We start from the raw sequence: 25436 nt of genomic DNA, 5'->3' as shown, positions 1-25436 counted from the left end.
AAGAACCAAGAAGACACTGAACACTGAAGACCTAATGAATTGTGTGATTAGGAAGCCAGGCTGTCCCACAGGACTGGTGGGAGAAGTCTTCTCTCTTGAGTTGCTGATGCAGTCTCTGGGTGCAACAAACAGGAGGTTGCTGGACACCTTGAGACAGATGAGTTAGGTCCTTTAAAGATATGGAGCCTGTTCCCAGGGCTTCCCTTCTCAAACATCATATTCTGTGGCCCCTTAGACATGCAGAGTGTGCAACGAGTCAGTCCCCAACAGCCCATCCATGGAAAGCATTCCAGTGCTCTGCCACAACTGAGATGCACTCACATTTTGATAATCATTATGGAAGATATATTTTGTTTCATTTGCTCTTAAGTTTTCTCTACTGAACTTCTTTTACATTCATGGCACCAGGCTGTTTTGATGTTTTCTAATTACATTCCTGATGCTTTCTGTTATTTACTCTTTAGTCCTTTGCTGTGTAAATAGAGAGAGGGACTTCAAAGCAAATTATGTTTAAAAGAAATAATTTTAAATAGGCAATGCAAAAAATTGACCTCAAGCCAGTTTAATACAGAAAATTAATATTGTGTTTACCCTAACTCATTTAAATTCTAACATTTTTTGTATGCCTGAATAAGATCTTAAATGGATTTGTTTCAGAGTATGATCCACAGTTATTTACTCACTATATTTATCTCAATAGAGATGTCACTTTCATAAATAACATAAATAACAAGTGAGTATAATTTAACTGGTTGTTTAAAGTAGAGTTGTTATAGCAGGCACCTCTTTAATGTGTGTGTGAATTGATTTGACATTTTATTGTGGGTATGAACTGATTTGAATTAGCTGCTTTCCAGATGTAAGCCATTTCTGGCATGGACTGTGGTTTCATTTTTGTATAGCACCTATAACTTAGAGAGAACTCCTGGAAATGATCAATGACAAACAACTGAACATAAGAAGTGTGATAAACCTAAAACAGCCTTGCCTAAAGTTTTGGGGTCTGTGTCTGTGTTCATCACTCTTTGTTTGCTTCACTAAGGAAGAAAAACTGGAAGTTGAGATAGGTCTGTTTAGCTGCCACTTGAAAGTGCTTATCTGAGATGAATTACCACCCCACATTTTTTCCACGGCCTACAAAAAGATTGCAAACTCAGAGCCCCATATCATAGTAGACCTACCATATGGCTGAGGAAGTCTACCCAGGACTCTAGTTTGTTTGACAATAAGGGATTCCAGTGAGTACTGGGAACTGAAAAAGAAAAAAAAAAAGCCACTTTTTTGATCACTTGCCTGTATTGAAGATGTTCAGCCACTAACAGGAGGTTTTTCCTTATATGATTAAAATCACAGACAAGTATCAGATTGTTTTTCTGGGTACATAGGTCCTGCTCAATAGGTCTGAAACAGAGTAAAGTGTGAGTCCCAGTTATCATTATTGGATTTTGGTTCTTTTTTTTTTTAATTTGGCTTTGTCTTTATGCCTCTCTGGATGAAAATTTTGGTGAGGTTACTGTAGTCTAAATAACCCCTGAACTCCTAAAAAGAGAAGGATTGAAAATCATCAGAATGTCATAAGGTTGACTGAGAAAATACTCAATCTGCCTAAAATCAAAGATATTCCCCATTTTCATGTTGCCCAGTGGCCAGTTGTGCATCAGTTTCTCTTGGTTTGGCTGTGCTTCCCCTCTTTTGACTTTTAACTCTGGACCAATTTGCCTAACTACATGCAGGTCATGTGTATTGTACTTAACCCTGTTTATGATTACAGGATTCATTTGGGATTTCGCCCTACAGTATTAGAATTCATATTTCTCTCTAGTAAATAAGCCTATTTTGCAAGAGAACACATCTTTCATTCCACTCCAGTTCCTCTGTGTCTGAGCACTTTATTTACTTATTTCTATACTGAACATTTTTGCTTCTTCATTGCAAAATACATTATTTGAAAACCATTCTTAGTCTGAGTCTTCCCAATAGCCAAGCAAGCTCTAGAGTTTAGTCTCTTCCCAGTAATAATTACTTCAGTATTTTCTTTCCATCTGTTGTCTCTGCAGTATCCCTTGCTATTTTGTATTATCAACAGTTTAACTAATTTATTCCTCAGAGTCTTACTGTGACATAGCACTATTTCCAAAAATAGTGTCTAGAATGTTTATTGCACATTCTGCTGAAAGACAGAAAGGGAAGAAACGGCAAAACAAATAGAATCCTCTGTTTACTTTAACAGCAGGATTTTTTCACCGTTAACACTGAATATTTAAATGTGTTTATATCTGATTCACTGGCTCATTACTATAGGCAGAATACTGCCTTACTGCAGTCCTTCAGTACATTTTGCCAAGATTACAGGGTTTGGATCAGTGATGTCTTCTACACTTTTGTTGAGGATCCCACTTTTCTCACTTTTTGCCAGTCTTACTGGGAGCCACTGTTCACCACCACAAGAGGAATATGTGTGGCAGGTTGGCACCATAGATAATGAGATCCCACAAAACTAATGTTAAGAGCTTCAGATTGGAAGAGCATCAATAAATTATGCAACAATGTAAAATGAAACTAAAGATAGACAAATTATGATGAATCATGCAATAGCAAATTAACATGTTGCTACTTCCAATTACCCATTTGTCATGGTCTGCTGCACCAGAATTAGGAGGACAGTCTCTACCCCAGGTCTCAGCAATCCTGTTTCTGTGCCACAGCAGCAGCTGAAGTCAAGAGTGAAAGAGGATTGGTGTTATGTCAGACGCTAAGCAAGAACCCCCACAAAGAAATAGAATGTACAGACAAAAAGGCTCTAAAATGCCAAGTGATAAGAGCAAGCCACCTTTACCAAGTGTTTTCTTGACTTTTCTGCATTAGAACTGTGACAGAGGGAAACTTTTTATGACCCTACTTTTGCAACAAAGCTCCACTGAGCACCCCAATGTCAGATGCCAGAGACCTGGATAAAGGATAAAGAGACATAACTGGAGACAGATGCTGGCAGATGATTTTATCAATTTTAACTCAGGTACATGGGGAATCAGAACACCTCTCACTTTTACCACTAAAAAAAAAAAAAAAGAACTCCAAGCTTGGAAAAATTTAAGGACTACTGTGCTGTTAACACACATCTTAATTTTAACTATGTGCCTAACTCTCTGCACTCAAATCTCTCCCTAAAATCCCTCTGAAATCTATAGGTTTCAGCATGTGCATACATGCCTTGCTGAATCAGCACTGCAGCTTGTTATCTGAATTATTGCCCTATTAAACACGAACTGAAGAGATACACTTCATAAACTTTAATGTAACTGCATTGCATTTGCATTTAATATTAAACTGAGGGGTCTGTCTGCTTCAGCTAGAGGCTCAGATAGAGCACAGGCTGCTTTCTGGCAACCTGAATGTTGGGCAATACCCTCATTATCAGCTTTCTTCATCTCACAAAAGTGGATCTCGGATATAGATTGTAGTGTGACATTTATCAACCTGTAAGTGTTGCATAAGAATATGCATTACAGCTGAAAACTTTACTGTGCTCTGTTTGAGTAACTGCATTAGCAGCCCTTAAGCTAATTGTGACCTTTCCAGCTGCAGAATTGCTGTCTCAGAGATGGCTTGAGGCAAAGTTCAGAATTAGTGTGGGGTTTGTAATGTGCATTATGCTATCCTTTATGCTAATATTAGGATGTACTCTTTCACTCCTTCAGACAACAATACTTAATTTATGCTTTTTAAAAATAATTGACTATTTGGATCTTCAGTAAAAAACACCTCTAAAATGACTTGCATCTCTATGTGGTGCCTTTTAAGAATGATTTTAAATACTTTGCTGTCTGGCTGCATCTCATGTATTGCACAGAACACTGCTCACTTTGGTTCTGAACACCAGCGACAGGAAAAGGTCTGTAGACAAGATACAATTTCTTACAGGGAAAGGTATTTTTGTTGGAAGTATGTAGAAGGTAATTTTTGAACAAATAACTTAGCAACTTAGCAACTAATGAACTATTCAGTTTGGCTGCTTGTGCTTTTCCTTGTCCTACCAAGTAACTTCACAGTAAGCTGGGACACAGGCACACCTATCCATGGCTCTCACTTACAGAACCCCAGTATTAAAGCTGCATATCACAGATTTTATGCTAGGGACAGCTACCCAAAAAAAAAACCAACCCAAAAACAAAAACAAAACAAAACAAAACTAGAAAAAAGAGTGCATTTCCTTGTTGACCAGCAGTCAGCAGTAATGTGATTCAGCAAAGTTATTGGTGATCAGGGCTAATTTCTGTAAGCAAGGAGATGCTGAAAAGCCATATATTGCTTGAAAATGGGGAGGACATAAGTCCAAAAATTACCATTAGCAATGCAAAACAGATTCTAGGACATCTTGTCACAAATTTTTTGCCCTTGCCGGTCTCAAGTTGCAGACTAGCTTCTCTTGATGTTCAGTCTGGTAAGAATGTCCAGCAATAGAGAATCTGCTAGAGACCAAAAAAGCCATTATGATCTTGTATGATACTCATCATCTGCTTCTGAAAAAGAAAAAAAAAATAAAAAAGGGAAAAAAATTATATGAGTCTGAAATGCACAGATGCCTAATTGAAATGGTTATTTTACACATTAATCTGTTTCCCAACACAGTTTACCAAGTCTGTGCAAACATTTGTGCTGTCCCACTGCATAGATGGTTGGGAATTTAAATAAGCTGCTAGAGGCAAGGGATGCTTTCTGTCTTAAATGTGTATGAAAACACGCCTCAGAGAGTGAACCCAGCAGTAAAGTACCCTTCCCTTCCTTTCTCTTGGATACTATGTAAGGAATTGAATACTGTGGAAGAATTCACCTGTAATTCACAATTTTGCATGAGTATAAATTAATCTAATCTTAACTAGGGACTGTTTTCAAAGCTCTATACCAATTTTAAATAAGCTGCTAGGATCCCAAACACAGGATTTATAATCTTTCCTGATAGCAAACATGAAAGGAGTTTTTAGAAAGTAATAACATTTAAGTTTTTTTGTTCTCTTTATTTTCATGTCTTAGAAATTATATTTTCAAGATCTTCTCGATTGCAAGAGCTTTGAGAGACACACAGACAATACAGTGACTCTCATTAAGAAGAAGGCTGTGAGAATTTGGCTTTGTGTGTTTTGTCAAGCTTCCAACACCATCAAGACAAACAGATTCAAACCCACGACAGGAGAAGTGCAGATGTGCACGCAGTGAGCTCTTGCTTCCTTAAGATACCTGCTCAAGACCTGGGCAGGTTTCCAAGTCCTGATGTTTACTGAGAACTCCCTCTCTGTGCTTTTGGGGCAATGCAGAAGAGTGCCAAACAAAAGGAGGAAAGGGAGTTAGAATCTTGTCTGTGGGCATGGAAGCATTACCAAGCAATGTGGGGACAAGAGCCAGTCCATCCAGAGACACAGCCCATGCATGTGCTTTGCCCATCTGCCTGAGAATAGCATCACTTCCCCCTGGGAAGGACAGCAGAGATCTGAAAGGCTCCTTGCAAGCTGCGTGTGCCCAGAACTTATCGATACAGCAAGTCTCTCTCACACCAAATACCTTAGAATATAACCTTTACAAAGAAAATGGCTTTATTTTTCAGTTACCTAGATACCACTTCTGGAGATCACAAAACTTTGTATTAGACTGTAATTAGATATATTTCACAACATCCCCATGAGGGAAATCACTAATTACAGCAGTTTGTTGAAATTAAGGTGAGTGTAGTCATGGCTGTTAGTAACTAATACTATCGCAATCTTGCATTACTACACTTCAGGCTATGATTGTATCAAATCTCAGAAGCCAAGAGGGTTGGGTCTGGCTGGCAGGTGAATAGACAATGAAGAACTGAACTACGCATTCGTGATTTCTTAAGAAGTTATGTGCTCATAAATCACAAGTCATATTAATTTGCTCAGGAATAAGTACTCTGGGGCTTTAGTGTCAGGAAACACCCTAGAGCTTGAGAGGTTGCATTATGCCAGAGAAATAAAACCTACAGCCTCTCCAGATCAGCTGCAGTTACACAAAAATCCTGTATTTTTATGGGACTGATAGTTTTGCAGGACAAGGATATTGGTCATGGCAACATGGGAAAATCCCAACTGAGAAACTTGCATTTGCCTTGTATCTTCTCATTCGTAATGTAAAAGTAATTTTATTTTTCCTGCATTTGAATACCTTTCTGAAGCATTACTGTAGCAGTGGTGAGATATTTCCATTACAGAGCTGAGTGCATCTCAGCAGGGAAAGAAGCCTCTTTACACACACAGACTATAAAGTTTTCTGTTACAACAGGTAATCCAATAATTGATGTGAGATAACAGTGTTCTTGTAACATAGTTTTAGGTTTTTTTAGTTTTAGATCAATTAGATGGTATTTTAGTTTTTAGCAAAAATGTATCAAATGTTACTTTTAATTGATTGCTTTTTTTTTTCTTTTTTCTTTTTCTTTTTTTTTTTTTTTTAATTTTTATGGATGCACAGAAAGAGGAGCCTGTTTGGCTAAAGGTTGCAGAACTTTGTTAATTAAATACACAGGGGTCTGTGAGGACTGTTAGATTTCCAGAGAGTGACCTAGAAAAAGTAAGGCTGTATCAGACTCCTGCATTTGCAAACAGCCTCAAACTGTCCTCACTGGACACATGTGTCCTGGTTTGAGACAAAATTTGAGAGGAAAGAACTGGTGCACAGAGGATTAGGTGAGAATCAGCAAACCAGTGCCTAAGAAACCCAGGAAAATGACTCATAGAGCAAATCTACTTTTCAACCGAGGTGTAAAACTGTGCTTGGTGGTGTTGAGGGCAGCTATTGACTTGAACTGTAGCTTCAAAAACTCAGATCAGGCTTCACTACTGCCCAGGCATACGGTTTTGTGGTACAGATGATTCCAAAAAAGGGTGTCGGTCACCCCTCCTCCTTAGCAACCATTTATGAGCAATTGGTTTCACTTCCTCCTTTCTGCTGTCCTCGGGGCCCTGAGCTGGACAAGCCTTTCAGCCTGCTCTGCCACATTTCTCATCTCTTCTGCTCCTACAGCAGGAATGCCATCCTTTGTTTAACACAAAATTTTGTCTTGTTAAAAATTTTGTTAGTGGGTATGGGCTGAGTGTAGGTGGGCAGGTGCTGGCTGCAGAGGCGGTGTCTGTGAGGAAACAGAGCTGTCCCATGCTGGACACAGTCACTTCCAGACAGCTCCAACAGACTCACCGTGGGAATGGCTGAGCACCACCGGTAACACCAGTAGCACTCCTGGGAAAATATATTTAAGGAAGGGCAAAATTACTGTGTACCAGTAAGAGAGAGTGGGGAACACCATTGTGAACAGCAAGGTCAAAAAGGAAGGAGGGGAGGGAGGTGCTGCAGGTGTTGGAGCAAGGATTTCTCTGTGGCCCATGTAAAGGATCACAGTAGGTGCAAATATCCACAGTGCAGCCCATGAGGGACCCCACAACGGAGCAGGTGGATACTTCCTGAAGGAACTGAAGAAAGCATCGGAGACATTTTTGAAGTATTTTGCCTCAACCACAAAAACAAAATCTGTAAAATCTCGGGAAAAAATGTTTTTTTACTGGTTGGACAGTCTGATTTTAAAAAGCGTGGGTTTATCCTCTGGGGAAAAAAAACAGCCAAAGAAACCCAAGTCAAATAACACACTCACAAACCACAACCTAACAGAGGAAGCCCGACTATTTGCAAAGGGAGGCACAAAGCGGCAGAACACTGGTTCTCATGCCGCCCCTTGCTGCTTCTGCTGCTCGGAACACTTGCAAGAAGTGGGGTGTTCTGGGGCAGCCCTTTCAGGGAGGCGAGCACGGCGGTCCTCGGAGCACTCCCGAGGGGACCGCGCCGGTGTATCCATAAGAACATGACATGATTCAGGAACAGTCGGTTTGTATTTACACGCCGTACCGGGCGTTTTGCCTCCGACTTCCACAGCTGAACCGGCACACGGCTCCGGGCCGGACACAGGTTTCACCTCGGAAGAGCGCTGGGCTCAGGAGCAGGAGCCGCCTCCTCCGAGCCGCTCCCGCGGAAAGGACTGGGGGGAGCTGATGGCGGTCACCGACACACGGAGGGGCGCTCACCGGCACACCTCGGGGCTGTCACCGACACACCGCGGGGCGGTCACCGACACACGGAGGGGCGCTCACCGGCACACCGCGGGTGGGTCACTGACACACCGCGAGGCTGTCACTGACATACGGAGGGGCTGTCACCGACATACCACGAGGCTGTCACCGACACACCGCGGGGCTGTCACCGACACACCCCGGGGCGCTCACGGGCACACCGCACTTCCCCGCCTGTCCCCGGCCCCCCAGCCCCGCGGGCGCGCTGCCGCCGGTGCCGCCCCGCCCACTGCCAGGCACCGCCCCGACCAGGCGCCTCCGCGGGCCGGAGGCGATGGTTGGAGCGGGACGGGGCGGGGAAGGGGAAGGGGAAGGGAAAGGCGGGGGGAAATGTCGCGGTCGCTACGGGAGACGGGGGAAAACCGGAAGCCGGCGGGGCGGGGCGGCGCGGCGCTGGCGAGCCCTTCCCCGCTGCCAGCCTCTCCCCGCCGGGCGGCGGCAGCGCCATGGGCTGCTTCTTCTCCCGCCGCAGGAAGCCGGCCCAGGGCGGCCAGCAGCAGCCGCAGGGAGCCGGGCAGGATGCGGCGGCCGGCGAGCAGACAGCACCGCAGTACAGCTGGGACCTGCGAGCCAAGGTACGGCTCCGGCTGCTGGGGCTGGGGCTGGGGCTGGGGCTGGGGCTGAGGCTCTCAGCGGGCGGCATCTCGCCCTCTCCCGCCCCCCGGGGTTTAAGCTGGGTGTGTGCTCCGACAGGGAGCTCGCCTTGCCCGGTCGCGCTGCTACGGCTGGTCCGCGCGGCTCAGTGCGTTTGTTTGAACAATTAAAAAGTGTTTAGCCTAAGGATTTTAGCAGGCAGTCTCCAATTGTGCAGGCGGAGAGGGCTGGGTGCGGGCGGTGCCGGCGGTGCGGGGCTGCTCCGGAGGGGGCTGGCGCTGCCTCCCGGTGGGACAGCGCCCTGGGAGCCAGCAGCTTGGCTGTGACAGTCCCCACGGGTGTCTGCCTGCCGTCGGGATTCCTGGTGCAGCGCGGAGTCCCCCGGGTGCGTGCTTCACTCGAGCAAACCGGGATTAATGGCTGGGAATCTGTGCCCAGGCGAGTCCCCACACCTGGCATCGCAGCGGAGGCATAAAACGCGTGCCGTGTGTCCTGACTGCCTGTATTGATTCTTCCTGCTTGGGTGTTTGTGCTGTTGGCTTTTTGATTTTCTTTTTTAAGAGGAAGTAGAGCTAGCTTATTAGCCCTTAAAGTGATAGATGAAGACAAACCCTTCCCCACGCTGTTTCCAGAGCTCCTGGAGGACTCAAGCGGGAAAGCATTTGAGAACTGGATAAAATGTGTTTCTTCCTAGCCTTATTTCAAGTTTCACTTCCTAAATATATAAGGACATTGTAGTCCTACTAGGCCTCTCTTCCTCTCCTCTCCAGCTGCCTTCGGGTGGGGGAAGCAGAAAGTGGGGCGATAAACTTAATTGATGTGGTTTCGACAAACAAAATTCTCAAACCCGTAGGCCATATTTTACAAGTATAGAAAAGAAAATGTGTGAACTTATTTGAATGTTTAGCTTGCTTGCTTTTTAAACTTGGCCAGGTGCTCTAGGGTGTTCCTTAAGTCTTCCAAGTAGATTAAAACAAGCTTAGATGCAGATGAGCTAGAGAGTGTGCGCATGGCCTGGAGGAATCGGTTCCTAGAGGATAAAGATGAGCAATCTGTGTTGGGCTTGTTGCTGTGACTGGATATTTAGGAAGCAGACAGAGAAGGGGAGGATAACAGCCTGTCGCTTATATGGAGCCTATTCTTCCATCAGGAGAGGCTGTAGTGAAGCCATATTTTAGAGTAACAGAACAAAACTTAGTCTATCTAAAAGTAAGTTACCAAATCAGCCTTTGGAATAACATTTTTAAATTTTAACTGGTGAACTTGCTCTAAAGCTCAACAGGTATGAGATTTTTTTTTTTTTACCCTCATCTACTTATATACAGCTAACTTTGAAAACTAAAAGAAGGAAAGTCGGGATATAGAAAGACTTGATTCAGAGAATAGCCGGCCTTGTTGCTAAGGAGATGATTGTTGTTAACTTGCTGGAAGTAGGCTCAAGCTAACACATGAAACTGTTACAGCACCAGCAATCTATCTCTGTGGAGTAAAAAACCCCACAGTCATGTATTGCATGTAAAAGTTCCCTCTTTCTATGAAAGACTCTTTGAAACCAGAAGAATCAGTGAATTTGGGCTATACCATCAAATTAGCTGATTAATTTTGTACTGTACAGCCTAAGAATGGCTATGTAATGTCTAAGTTCATTTCTCTTCCTCTTTGCAGCCTTATTTTCCGTTGGGTTTTTTAGGTGTAAGATTAATACATTAAATCAGGAAAGCACCTGGAGTCATCTTATCTTAGGTGAAGGAGTGCTGAGCACTTGGTGCACTAAACTTGTTGATCCTAGTTTGCAGTAAGTGATGCCCTGTCAGTGTTAATGTAATAGCTTTAAATGTTATTTGTGACATCTTGTCCTGTTGTCTATTGCTTTCTCATTTCTGATGCTTCACATATGTTTATTTCACAAGTTTGTGTTTGTACACAAAGTTAAATTGAAGTCAGTTGGAAAACTTGTGGCATCAAGACTCCTTTTTTGTTCATCAAGGGTATTGAATCGTATTCTATACCCTGAAAACCTCAACTCTGTCAACAGATGTGCTAAGTTGTCTTTTGATGTTTTTTCCACCATTTGGGTTGGGGATGTGTTTCTAATTTTAGGCTCTCCTACTTGGTGGTGCGGTTGTGGTTATATCGTGCAGTTTTGTCAATTGTCTGTAGTTTTTGTAAATTATGCTCTGTATGTTCTTATAGGTGAGTATGTCTTGCTGCTCAGACACTCCAGCTGTCTTCCTGTAAACTAACACCATGCTGACATGGCAGAAAAACGTAGACACACTTCTGTGCATATTTGTGTGATTAGGGATGTGTAGAGGGGTGACTGAACCTGGGGGGTTCCTCAAACAAAACAATTTCTTCTGCTTCTGAAGGACGTCATTGCTAGTTGAGCTTATTTCAATCATGTTCTGGTGGCAGAAGTTTTGATTATTTTTGATACTGAGTACTAGTGTTGCCCTATATGAAGAGTAATATGATGATATCCCAGTGACCATGTAACTTTTGTGTAATAGTCCCAAAAATGGACCATATAGTAGAAAATTCTAAATAGAAAATATTATAAGATGCTGATAGTTAAATTGAAATTAAGGAAAGTATATGAATTTGAGGAGCCTTTTCAGATTTCTGTGTGACTTTGTTAAGTGAGGACAGAAGTTTCAAGGTATGCACAATTCAATCAAATTTAGATTTCATTGTAAATCTGCTGGAGTCTTTGTAATGCTTACTGAGCCTTGGGTTCAGAGAACTGTGTGGCGATTACTTATGGCACAGCAGAAGAACCAAAGGATGAGATTGTCTTGAAAACAGAGAGGAGAAGGATGAGTATTCAGTTTCGTGCTGCTCTGGGATTCTCAGTCCAGGAGTGTAAGTAGAGCACAGTTTATTCCAGAGTCTGTTATTGCATCCTGGGGACTTATTATGTCTCTTGATGTCTTTGGGCTGTCATGAGAGTCTTTCTGACCAAGTGTGGGAGAGGAACTTGGTGGTGCCCAGTCCTTCTCAGCCTTCTTCAGCTAGCTTTCCACATGGATGGTTTTCCTTTCCTACTGTATGGCTAACAGCAGTAACTGAATGTGGGTATGTACAAACAGGAACTGGGGCTTTTGTGTCTTGTGATGGCAGATACACTCATGATCTCCACAGGAGAAGAAACAAAATAGCTGCATCATCTTTTTTGTAGTTGTCTCTTGTTCAAGTAACTAGGATTAGATTAATTCTGATCACAGTGGCATTTAGAGCTTAGAGGAACTTTCCTTCTCAGTTTTTTTTTTGTTTGTTTGTTTTAGTTTAGTTCGGGTTTTTTTTACTTTTAGGAGGAACAAGTAAAGTTTTGTTTTATGTCAACTGACTTGCAACTTAACTGGTTTACTAGATAGGAAACATGCAGCTATCATTGTTATTGTGTTGTGTAGCTGTATTTAAGCAGTTAAAAAACCTCAAGAGGTTTAACTTTTTGCTGAAGTCATAGATAGTCCTTTGTTAGTTACCTTGAGGATTCTTCATGAATGGTCTGAGCTGGTCGACTATCTTGAATTGTCTAGATCTTGTTTAGGCAGACATTTTGTATGTTATTTTGGAATATTAATAAAATAATGTTTTTTTTTCTCTAGATGAATTATTTTGTTCTTAAATCCAATGTATCTCTCTTATGCTTCCTGATGCACCAGAAGAACTACTGCTGTATTTCTCAAAATATGGTCAGATCAACTGAGAAACAGTCAGAAGGTTGATATTAAGCAGTATTTCCAGTTAGATCAAATACAGGCCTGTGACAGGTTCCATTCTTCTTTCACTTTTTCTATATGCAGTATTTGGCAGTGGTTTGCTGAATGTGAATAACCGTTTTATGCTGTTATGGGCATTATAGAAAAGCATGAAGATTCCCAAGAATAGCATGAAATGAGCATTCAGACTGTTTTATCGGCCACTTTTAAAGTCAGGGTGGGCAGGAGATGCTTCAAAATGAAAAACTGCTTGCTAGTGACAGGAACCTACACTACTCCTTCCACCTTTTCTTGTGCAAGAATCTTGAAATCTACCAGTGGCTGAGTAACTTCAACAAGCAATCTCCAGAGGATGTTGCAACTCATTACTTGAGGGCACCAAACCCATGCAAGTATGAATATGCAGAAGTGTCTAGGCCAGGGAATGCACTTTTCTTTCTTATTTCCCTTATGTTAATTCCTCTGCTGACAAAAATAGTGCTTAAAGCTTCTTAAGTTGATATGCCTACCCTATAGCTGCAGCTTTTAATGTCACTGGGTCAGCAGCCAACTTTTGTATGTCATCAGCTCTATATAAAGTTCATTTCTGGAATGCCATCTTTAGTAGCTGAGAGATAGGATGATTTTTGAGCATTATATTTAAAAGATAAGGTCTTAGTGTAAGTTATTTAGAAACACTTTGCAAACTGTTTGCTCAGCAGCTTAGACATGGGTAACTGGAGGAGAACTGTAACCTGTTAAGAACAGCAGTAACTTCTCTTATTTGTAGGAGCATGTCACTGTTGACTGAAACTCCTTCCCTAATGGACTCTGTGAAAAAGTCATGCTAAGACATGAACTCATGCCAGAAACACTTCAAGATGTTGAGATCCTTTATGATTTTAGGTACAGTTATCACTAATAACTGTGAAGGTCTAGTCTTCTTCCAAATGGGAGCTACCCAGTTTTGGTGCCAGTAAACTGGATAATGGTGACTGAAGAGAGGTAGGTCATGTGCAGCTTTCACATAGCCTCTGACGTTGCAAGACAAGTGTTTGCAGGAAGGAAAGCTGCTTAATGCACCTTGCACTATTAACAGGATGTCCTAGAGCTGTAAACAGCCATGACAAACTAGTCTGCCTTCACTTCTCTCCTTTTGTTTGTTCTTTTAAAATCCTTTCTCCTTAAAATTTGTCCTCTAGCCCTTTGTAACAGACTTCTCACCATTGTAATTGCTAATAACCAAAGATTAGGCTTCTGTGCCTGTTCTGAGAAGAAAAAAATATTACCCCTGTAAGAATGGCTTTTTCATCATCACATCTGGTTATTTTAGGTCATTCTATGGAGTAATTCCTGAACCTGTGCATAGCCACTTCAGTTAGAAGGTTTCAACTCCTGAGCTGTGCCAATGTCTATTAATATATGACTCTTTATCTGCTCTAAGAACTCTTTCAATTCAACTGAAAGTATTGGAAGTTACTGCTGTGAATACTGTTACATTTTGAACTTATATCAGCCTGGGCAAAAAAAGACATTTAAAAAAAACCTGTAAAGGGCTGGAGAGTAAAGCATCTCTCTGGGTGAGATGGGTGGATTTGGACAAAGTGTTTTGAAACTTTATCCAAATACAAAGGACAAGTAGATGAGTTATCAAATTGTTGAGTTTTCCTGACCTGCCACATGCTCCTAAGATTTTACAGCCAATGAATTAATTTTACACCAAATGAATGGGCAGAGAAATGTACATAGCCCTGGTTATGGTTGTACAAGACTGCAGATGTTACTTTCTTCTCTTTCTTTTGGCTTTCCTAGCCTGCTTTTTTTGCTAGGTTGCCAAGACAGGGCTTAAGAAGCATTGGTGTTCACTGTCAGGGGAAGGAAGGTGGTTGCAGGGATACAATATTAACCTGTTGATGATATCTGAAAGCTTCAGAGATGATGAATGTGAACTAAGAAGGCCAATGACATTCTGGCTTGTATCAAAAGTAGTGTGGCTAGCAGGACTAGGGCCATGACCTGTACTTGGCCCTGTTGAGGTTGTACCACAAATCCTGTATTTGGTTCTGGATTCCTCACTTCAAGAAAGACACTGAAGCATGTACAGAGATGGGCAATGGGGCTGGTGAAGGGTCTGGAGCACAAGTCTGAGAAGCAGCTGAGGGAGCTGGGGGTATTTAATTGGAAGAAATGGAGGCTTGGGGAGACCTTATTGCTCTCTACAACCACCTGAAAGGAGGCTGTAGGAGGTCAGGGTTGGTCTCTTCTCCCAAGTACCTAATGATAGGACAAGATGAAAAGGCTTCAAATTGCTCCAGGCGAGGCTTAGATTTGACATTCCTAAAAATTTCTTAATGAGTTGGAAAGAGTTGAAACAGGCATCCCAGGGCAGTGGTTGAGTCACCATCTCTGGAGGTATTTAAAAGATGTCTAGATGTGGCAGCTGTGGGCATGGTTTAGTGGTGGACATGGCAGTGTCAGGTTAATGGTTGCACTTGATGGACTCAAAGTCTTTTCCAATTTGAGCTATTCTGTAATCCTATGAGCATATAAGGAACTGTTGGATGCATCCTCAAAATTATAGTTCCACCTTCAGACCTGTTTCTCTGGCATGTTTCTTTTACCCAGGAGAAGTGAAATATTTATATCTGCTATAGTCTTATATTCCCTCCTCCCTTGGGCAATAACCCAGTGGGGAGAGAGAGTATCAAATCTATTTCATGTAGTCTCTCCAGTCTATACTGCAGTGTTAATCAATAAGTACTCCTAGTCTTTAAAAGGTTGTCTGCAAAGAAAGATTAAAGGAAATGTGCAAATTCTCTGACATGACCAACAAACTGAGAAGTAAAAGCTGTGTCAGGGTGGAACTGTTAGTTCTGGAAAATAGGCAGATAAAGAGGAGCTCCTGAATCTGATAATAAGCTGAACTTTTATCTTTTACTTGATTACGGTTCTTATCAAAAACTCTCATTTGAAACTGTCTATAAGCTGTGAGTTTGCTGACCAATGTTTTTCACCTAGGCCTAAATAAAATTGCAAAGTAAAGTTTTGCATGTCCTTGCAAAGGCCATTGGGTAGGATGAGCTCGTGCTGGTTCAGAGGCTTTGTAGAACAGAGAAATTCAGAGAGATGTGCTTAGGTTCCAAGTTTCAAAAAAGCTGTAAGTTCTGGAAACACTGAACTTCTCATTCCTAAGAGAAGTAACTGTTCCTCTGTGCATCTTTTGAAAGTAGTAAGTCTCTCTCCCATGGTTATTTAAAAAAACAAAAAAACCACCAACAATGCAGATATACACAAACATATATAAATGTTCTAGGAGATGCCTGGGAGGAATACGTCCAAAAGCAATTTTAATATTTATATTCTCAAGTAAGAGAGAATATGAGGGTAAATAACTTGTATATGGATCAAATATGTTACATTGCTTTAGACTGAACACCTTGGAGAGTTTGAATCCAAAGCATACTGTGTCTCCGTGAGGTGTCCCTTATCTTTTGAGTGTCCCAATTTTATTTGTAACACATCCAGCTAACTTTCCTGGATGTATACTAGTGGTATTAAATATGATCAAGGAGAGAATTTTAGGAAGCCGTCTTCATTGTCTCAACTTGCATTTTATTTGGAAGATACATCAGCTGCAAATCTTTCTTGTCTGAAGGCCATATATGTTGCATAGAATGAAATACATTTTATCAGCTGGTAGAGATTTTTAGTTTCTTTTGGCTGTTCCTGTTCGAAAGCTACCTAGGCTGGTTTCATGAATGTCTGGTGGTAGCCCGTTCTGGTTTATGCCTTTTGCTGGTCTCTAAATAGTGTGTCAATGTTTGACGTGCTAGGAAGAAGTTTATTTAGAAATTAGACTGCACCAAAACTCTGGTAATGCATGGTAACTGTTAAAGCAAATTTTAGGAACCTCAAGGCTGATAATCAAATAGCAGATTGGTGTAACAGTCCTGGGTTAGTCATTCACTTATAAACTTCTAGGTGCTATTTTAATGAGCTTTCACAAGAGGGCAGAGTAGATTTTGCTCCAGGAATTGTAGTTGGCTTAAAACTTAAATTACATCTAGAAATAAGCCCGCTTAGATTCCTTTGGTTTTAGGACAGCATGGACCATATTATTCATGCTTTCCACCTGTATTACATCCATCCTAGGTGCTGTGTGGCTCATGAGTTGCTGCTCCCTAAAGGAGAGTCTCAGGGAAAGCCACAGCCTCCCTCAAGTTTTCTGCACCAGTGAGAGGGATGCTGGAGTTTGGAGGAGATCTGCAAACATGTCCCCTGTACCACCACTGCCAGTTTTTGCTTCTTGGACATAGCTAAAACAATCTTGTATGTTTTGTCAGCACAGAAATCTTGTCATTGTTAGCACAAGATAATGCTGTGGCACAGAGTAATGGGCTCTCTGTACTTTGCAAACATAGTAGAAAAGATACTGCTTGACAGCAACAAGGTTTCCTTGCAATGCCTCGAGGTGTGGTAAAATATGACCAAGAAAGCTACTCGAAAAGGAAATACTGTGTATGTGTGGCTTTATGAATCTTTAAGTGTGTTGGACTATTTATTCATTGCAGTTCCTACTCTACCCGGAACCCTCATCCTTGTTGAAACAGTTCAGAGCCCACAGTTAAAACCGGCTCCCCTTGCTCCTTGATTAAAGGACAAACTGAATTGGTTTTGGGTTTTTTTAATTCCTGTGGAGCATCTCAGAAGTGTAATTTCACTTCTTAGTTACATCTGAATACTGTGTATTCCAGTAGTTTAGCTAAAAGAATCACTTCTGATCTTTCATCACTCGTTGAAGACCCTTGTGGCAGTTTATCCTGTATAATTCAGTGCTTCAATCAGTGCAAGTCAATGCATTATAATATTCTCTGCATTTTAAGACTTTAACCCTTTTTTGTTTTATTCCTCCTTCAGATTGACCCCAAAGATTACACTTTCTCCGGACTTAAAAATGAAACTGTGGGTCGACTGCCTGGAAAAGTAGCAGGGCAACAATTTGTCATCCAGGACTGCGAGGACTGTAAAATCTACATATTTGACCATTCTGCTACAATCACGATTGATGACTGTGTCAATTGCCAAATCTTTTTAGGACCAGTAAAAGGCAGCGTGTTTTTCCGTGACTGCAAAGATTGTAAATGTGTGGTTGCCTGCCAGCAGTTCCGCACACGGGACTGCAGAAAGCTGGAGGTGTTCTTGTGCTGTGCCACCCAGCCCATTATTGAGTCCTCCACAGGTATGAAATTTGGATGTTTCCAGTACTATTATCCCGAGCTTGCTTTACAATTCAAAGATGCTGGTCTGAGTATCTTCAATAACATATGGAGCGACATCCATGACTTCACCCCTGGAGAAAATAACTGGGGCCTTTTGCCTGAAACTGCTGTAGTTGAAGATTATGTTCCTCTGCCCAACTCTGAGGAGCTGAAAGCTGTCAGGGTTTCCAATGATGCTGCAAAGAGCATAATACCGATCACTCGAGGGCAGAGACAGAAAAACAGCGATGAATCGTGTTTGACAGTGTTTTTTGCTGGTGACTACACAACTGCAAATGCCAGGAAGTTAATTGATGAGGTAAGTAACCTTTGCTTTCAGTCAGGTTTTTCCTAATTAAACTTTCCTCTGGACAGCCTCTGATTCTCCCTGAAGGGGGAATACAGAGGTTCTGTTTGTCTACTGACCATACTGATCAACTGCATTGTTTAAAATCTTAAAGCAAGCTAGGAGACTGAATCTCATTTGATCAGTCGGTTGCTTTACAGTTGACATCCTGTGAGTGGCAGATCTATGCTCTAACATTTCCAGTGTACTTTTCCATTTTGGCAAAGCAAGGCAATGCTCTGAAGAAAATGTGTAGTTGATTTGATGAACTTGGTCAAATATAGAGTAAGTGATTGACAATGCTTGTGAAAGTTTTTCCAGTACTAACAGAGAGTCTGAAATTAAAAAAAAAGGTGTTAAAATGTATCCTCTGTGTCATCCGGTGTTGGAACTTTTTTTCTAAAAAGGGCAGTGAATGTTCGTCATGGCTGGTCAGCTGTCTTCAATGACTTAAACATTGAAGCTTTTCTACTGGTTTGTTTGATTTTTTTTTTTTGGTTGGTTGGTTTTGTTTTTTTTTTCCCCCTTCTTCTTAGTCTTTTTTTTTAACTCCTGTGAGACAGCAGCTTCCAAGCTTGGCTGAGTTTGTAGTTTCCTGGGGTTAAAACCTGGGAGTGGCTGGCTGCTTTCACCATCCAGAAGTGCCAAGGATGTCACAGAGCAGAGCCAGTAACCATGGGCTACAGCATCTGAGAGTGGTACCTGCAAAAGCTGCTGATCACAGTGTTCTGTAATCAACTGAACATGTGGTGGAGCTCTTTCCCTTGGGTTTTTATCTGCAAGGAAAGAAAGCTGTAGGGTGTCTCCTTGCCTCCCCACTGCCCAGTCGGACTTTTATGGGACTGAGCTACTGAGTTACTTGAGTGAAGGGAGATAATGACACTTAAGGGTGGTTTCTTTTCTGATGTAGGAACAGCGACAGGAGAAGGGTAATAGATGTGTTCTCCTCTGTGTTAGTAGTTATTTAGAAGTTGGAATTAAGAAGATGCTAAAAGACTAGTTTGTGAGTTTCTGTGGAAATCTAGCTGCTCTGTAGATTAATGAATGTTTTGGAAGTAAAAATGTATTTGCTCCTTTCCCACATGCTTTTACTTTCGTATTAGACTTGAAGTAAAAATGTGGGGGTGGGATGTGTATGTGTGTTTTCAAACGTTGTTAACTGTTGTTCTAAAACTGAAAACTTCAGCAGTGGATAGATGAGAGTTTGAGCTAATGCTTGACTGAACTATTTAGACTATTGAAGACTAAAGAGAACTGACTGCTTCTTTCCAGATGCTGAATGCCTGTAACTCCCGTTAGTTTCTGCATGTGAGGGATTGTGAGGAAAAGCACATAACCCTGGGCCCTAATAAATAAAACAAAAACATTCACATTTATTCCTCTAGGTGCACTAGGGCAGAGTAGAAAATCTGGATGACTGGAATGAAAATAAACAGAAGTGTAAAAAAAGCAAATGGTCTCTGAAAAGAGCAAAAAGGGTCCCTTTGCTCTGAGACTTAATGTGTATGGGAAAATTAGTCTATGACAGTGTAATATGGATACTCAAGTTGAACTCTGCCTTGGAAGCATTTTTAACATGAATTCTTTCTCTGTTAACAGATGACTAGTAAAGGCTTTCAACTGGTACAGACTAAAGAAGTCTTAATGAAGGCAGAGGATGCTCACAGAGTTTTCCAGCAAAGTGCATTAGAATTCATTCCACTGCTGGAAAAAGGTGAGTTTGTGTTTTCTTTCTCCTTGTGATACAGAAATCTAGAGAGTTCTAGAGAAGAAAGAGGAATGAAGAGCAAGTTTTTATTTCAAGGGCATAGTGTAAAACCTGTTGAGTTGAGTTTTGGAAGCCTCAGTGAGACCCTAAACTAGCCAGAACTCCTGAAGGCATCAGAAATGAGTCATTTCACATGTATTTTGTGTTTCTGCTCCCCCTCTAGTGGTCCAACCACATAGCTCAGGAGCAGTGGAACATGCAGATCTGCCTGGAGTGGTCAAAAAAACGTCATGCCTTTAGACTATTTCTAACTTGTCACCAGTGCTGCTCAACCACTGAGCTGTTCAGTGTTTCTGTATAAATTATTTAAGCAAATCAGGATAGATGTACATAAAGCAGATAGGTGTTTAAAATTATTATTTATAACTGGTGTACTGTCAGAGTATTTCAAAAGCCTTTCTGTGGATATGACCACTGTTGGATTTTGTCTCTTGTTGCAGAAGTACTGACATCTTGTTATCTTTTATATGCTAAAGCTCACTACACGTTCCCAAACTTGGTAGCAACATGCAGGTTTTTTCATGGTGACGTGAGAGGTCAGTGATGTTCTTTGCAAGAATAGGACAAAACTCATGGCATTTATAAGATGATAGTCTAGCTTTTGGGCTATATTGCAGTCATGTGGGAAGAAATACCATGTTCAGAATGAAACCAGAGAAAGCAGATCTGCAAATAGTGGGTGAGAACAAGTCTAAAAATCAGGCATTCGCTATCTTGGGACTGAAGCAAAAATGCTTGAATGACTCAGTCCCACTCCAGATGTCTCTGAAATGGCTCACTATTTGAGCAGCATAGTCTGACTCACTTCCATGATGCCTTGCACTCCTTAGCATTTTTGTGCTATTGCTGTTTTTCAAGAAGTAAAACTGGCATCCTGCCCAAATCTCTGAAAAAAAAAAAAAAAAAAAAAAGAGCATGGAATTGCAGATAACAGTGTACTTTTTTTTTGTGATGTGTTTAAGTCTTTTTAATTCTTTATCTGCTGTTATGGAGCTGCTCAAGCAAAAAAAAAGATAAAATGCTTCTTGCAAGCTTCACAATTCTCTATGGGGTGAGAAATCTACTGTTTCAATGCCAAGCTTAAAAGCACTATTGATTATAGATGAAACTATTTTCTAGGTCCAGTGGTTGCTTTGGAATTCAATGGAGATGGTGCTGTAGAACAATGTCAAAGCACTATAAATGAAGTTTTTAGTGGGACCAAGGTAAGCTGGTGTATTGTTTTATTCACAGAAAATATCACAGAACATCTGAGCTATTTCATGGTCAAGATACAGTGTTGAAATAGTACACAATCTTTTTAGGTTCATGGGTAGTAAAATTGGAATATGCTTTTGTTGTTGTTTTGGTTTTTTGTACTCAAAACATGAGTTACTAGATGGTGACAAGAAAATTGTCCTAGGAAAGAGAGTTCTGAATCCCCATACCCACTGAAGAATACAATATTTCCACTTAAAACTGTTATTTCACATAATAGCAAAATCAAGTTCTGTAATTATAGTACAGAAAAGTTCCACTTCAGATCTTGGATTTAGTCAAATTTGTGGTGTCCTATCTATTAAACCATGACAAAGATAATATGATGGGATTTCATCTTTTTTCCATGATTACTTTTGCTGTATAGGATGCCACAGAATGCCTTCCTTCAAAGACAGTGGGGTTTTTTTTCTGTGAGCTTCTTTCACTTTAGCTTCCTTACACCACACCTCCTCTTTCCTTGCTGTTCCCTTTCTCTAAATGGCAATGGTTTTGAGAAAGTTTATGGAAACATTTAGAGCACTCCTGATACCAAGAGAGTGACAAACCCTTTGCTTTCAGGCAGCTGTTCAAAAAAGACTAGAATGTCTTTGAGACATAGCATCCATGCAGCTCCTTGCTATCTTTCAGTTCGTTTCAAAATACTTACTTGGAACTAGGCTGCCCAGTTTCTGGAAAACAGTCATCTTGTAATAAGTCATCTTGCTTATTTTTTTAATTGAGGCTAATGCTTGCAGGCTAAGATGGATGAACAGCCACAGAGTTCTCTGTTACATTCAACTGTTTGAGTATTTCCTAAGACAGTTGTTCATCTGCTGAAAGCTTTCAAAGGTGACTGTCCTGGAACTTGGACTTTAACGTACATTGATATATTTTAAAGAATGCAAAAGTCACTTGAAGTCCCTTTTAAAAAAATAGTCATCTGCTGGACAAGCAATGTTTTTTGAGGGTAATACAGCACAAGGAAGTCTTTCTTACAAACTCTCCCTTTCTGTTAAAGGAAAGGATTTTGTGTATTTATTTTTCTCCCGCTCTCCTGGAGAGAGTTGACTTTACCAATCAAAACACATCTAAATAGACACTAACTGAAGCTGTGATCCCTGAATAATGAAGCCCCAAACTCCTGATCCTGAAGGCAAGGGTTAATGCAGCCAGCATGTATGCTAGGAAAGGGTGACAATAACAAATGGTGGATGCATCAGGGGTGAGAGTATACTAGGATTTGTTCTGTAACACAGTGGGAATCAACACAGTTGTGTCTCTCATGAAATGCAAAACTAAAAATAAGCATTACTGATTCCAAATGAGCATGATTGCTTTTACTGACACAGAAATATTTTCTTGTTTAACAAAACAGGTTTTTGTATCGGAAGGCAAAGCTTCAGCATCTCAAGATGTAGACAATTTCTACAATTTTGCTGAGATGCAGATGGGAATGTGAAGTTCAGCATGAAGGTGCTCACATACGGTTTGTCTCAGCACTTGGATGTCACTTGGCTTGAATATGGCAGCAGTTTTGTCGTTTAGTTTTGTATTTCTCATATATCCCTTTTATAAATCCACTGGTGTTTTTTAATACCACGTTATCTGAACTGGAGTAAACTGCATAGATAGCCATGTGCATTGTGTTTGAAACTTACGTTTAACTTCAAAAACAATTGAGCTTTTCTACTAACTTTTTTACAGTGATTTCTAAAGATCTGTTGACACTTGAATGTTTCTAATGGTTATGCATAGTTTCAAAGTGCAATGCTGATCCAAGTTTGCAGTAGTAATTGTTGTATTTCACTCAGACGTATATTTAGAAAGTGTATTTATGTGAAACTTGCCCTTCCAAATCTTCCCACATGTATATTTGTCTTCACTGGGGGTCCAGGAAGGAAGCTATAGTCGTTGACTTTTTCTGAAAACTTAGTCTGAAATGAATTTTCCTTGTAGCTTGCTTTCAAAAGCAGCTTGTGACTTACTCTGCGTCAGCACACTTTTTGAATAAAGTTGTTTGCAGCAGCATTTATGGTAAGAGCTGTCATAACAGCATTCTGGTAAGCGAGCACTTGCCAGGCTTTTCTGCTTTGAGGTGAATCCTGAGCATGAGTGCTCTGCTGAAACTACTCTAAGGTCTGCTCAGATTCTTTGGCGATACAGCTGTCTCGAGCATTGCCAGCTCACACATGGGGAGATTTCTTTGCACTTGGAACAAAAAACCTCTGGCATATTGTTGTTTGCTAGAAGGGACATAGCCAGTAGTCAGAGAAGGACTTTGATGGCATTAAAAACCCCTTCTTCCTTCCTAGACCCCAGGAGAAGGCCTTTACATGCAGAAGTAATAAAGAAAGTGCTGTAAAGTGCTACACACTGCCATAGGATGTATTTTTTATTAATTCCAAAGACAAACTGAATAAATGCAACTAGCATTTTGTGAGATGCATTTGAATAGTGTTCAGTAATAATGCTTATTGCTAAATAATGCAGACTAGAATGAAAATTGACATGGGTATTAGATACATGATTGATTTATTTTTGCATATTGCATCCTTACTGATTTTTCTACTTGAACTTAAAGCTGAAGTCCAGGTTTACAAGTCCTCTGTAATACTTGGACCAACTGTGCACACAGACACACAAAACCAAATTTCATAATTAAAACATGGCTTGCCAGTTTGCATAGCCTTTACAATTCATTGAATGGATTAGGCATGTGTTGAGGTGCTAAAGCAATTTCCTCATTATGGTCATCCATCAAAAGGGAAGATCTTGCAAATCTTAACTGAAAATGAGTCTTGACTCATCAGTTTCACGGCTCTGGAGCTCCAAAGTGGGTGGCTAAAAACACATCTCTAATTTTTTTTGACTTAGCACATGAAAGAATCTCTTCTTCTGAAATTCATAATTCTGTAATGCCCAAGAGAAGTTCTAAACTGTCTTTTTGTTGCTACTGGGCGAATGCTTGCCATTAGTTTAAACTAGAGAATATGTTCTTAGGACCTCTTGTTATAGTTATGCATAGATTAAATAAGGAAGAATATCTCCTGGATTAAAAAAAACCCTTTTGGTGTACTGGAGGCAAGAAAATTGCTACTTCTTTGGAATGTTTTTATTTGACAAAGTGAAAGAAAATCAACTGGTAGCAGAAACTACCACTTGCTAGCACTTAGCCAGCAAGGTTTTTTATTTTTTTTAATTATATATATATTTTTTTTTGTAAGTGTGAGGTGAGGCTGTAAAAAGAATTAAAATTTTTATCTTGCTCTCCAAAGTACTAGCACAACTCATCAGTCAACATTTACAGGAATTAATCTAGACATGTACAGTAAGTGTATTATTTTGGTATGGACAGTACATTGAAATGGTATAATGTACTTCAGAGCCATCATTGTGTGACATGTATCAGCAGTACATATACCAGACTACCTTGGTCTCTAAACTTTTACATATAATATTTCCAAAGTTACATGCTGACACTTCATTATGTGTATGTTTATAGCTTATTTTTTGTATCATCAACCTGCTCTGGAAACAAAGTGCTAAATGGACTTTTGTCGCTCCTTTTGCTGGAGGACAGGATTATTAATTGAAAATTAATCTAGGCTTGAAACAGTGAAATAACTTTTCTACATGCTGGGAAAGAGCAGTGTTGGTTTTTTTTTTTTTTTTTTTTTTTTTTTAACATGGATGGTGTGTTTACCGACATCAAGAATTTTTAATTAAAAAATCCCTAAATAATGAAGGAGCTTCTCAATCCAATTATTTATCTATCTTTTGATTTCCATTTCTTGCTAACAGGTGTTAAGAGCACTTCTAGCTTAAGAGTCAGGAGTTCTTTGCATTACAGAATGGTACGTGTTTCATGTGTTCTGTGTACATTTCTTGTGTAGCTTTTAATGTAATTTGTATTACACAGTGAATGTGATTCATAATAAACATTTGAAATATTTGAACTCTGAACTCTGAAGACTTTTTAAAATTGTAGTATATTGAAACTTATAATTCCATTGTATTAGGTATAAAAACTGATTTCCATGTTTAAACAGGGATATATCTTGAAATAAATACTCATAGCTAATCAAAAATAGGCATTAACTCTCTAGGCATTCATCCTCTGGAAAAGATGATTTTTTTGACAGCAGAGATTTTTCCTCAGCCAGAGATTGTGGTGGTTATAGTAGTAAAATTGTTAATTTAAAAAGCATTTAAGATCTGAAAACCAGTAAAATCCTCCTGAATATAGGTAAGCATTTAATAAATTTCCAAATGTGGCTTTAAACTGGTCAGAAATGTGACACTTCCAACCAGAGATGGTCTAGGGTACTTTCAATAAGCATAAATGTTTGGAAAGAACATAAAAGTACTGTATCAAATTTTTTTTAAATATATTGAGTA

At 40.4% G+C, this 25436-nt stretch overlaps 1 protein-coding gene across 1 annotated transcript; it reads left to right on the top strand.

The window, feature by feature from the left end:
• The first annotated feature begins 8532 nt into the window (after positions 1-8532).
• On the top strand, positions 8533-24994 carry RP2 (RP2 activator of ARL3 GTPase). The gene is made up of 5 exons (XM_033053352.2): positions 8533-8707; positions 17345-18004; positions 19631-19745; positions 20919-21004; positions 22414-24994. Exons 1-5 carry the CDS (start codon positions 8579-8581, stop codon positions 22495-22497), a joined length of 1074 nt encoding a protein of 357 aa, XP_032909243.1. The 5' UTR covers positions 8533-8578; the 3' UTR covers positions 22498-24994.
• Positions 24995-25436: the final 442 nt, after the last annotated feature.

Source organism: Catharus ustulatus, chromosome 2, assembly GCF_009819885.2.
Source record: "Catharus ustulatus isolate bCatUst1 chromosome 2, bCatUst1.pri.v2, whole genome shotgun sequence".
Lineage (NCBI taxonomy): Eukaryota > Metazoa > Chordata > Aves > Passeriformes > Turdidae > Catharus > Catharus ustulatus.
The sequence above is the reverse complement of the archived record's forward strand: the minus strand, read 5'-3'. Positions and strand labels throughout refer to the sequence as shown.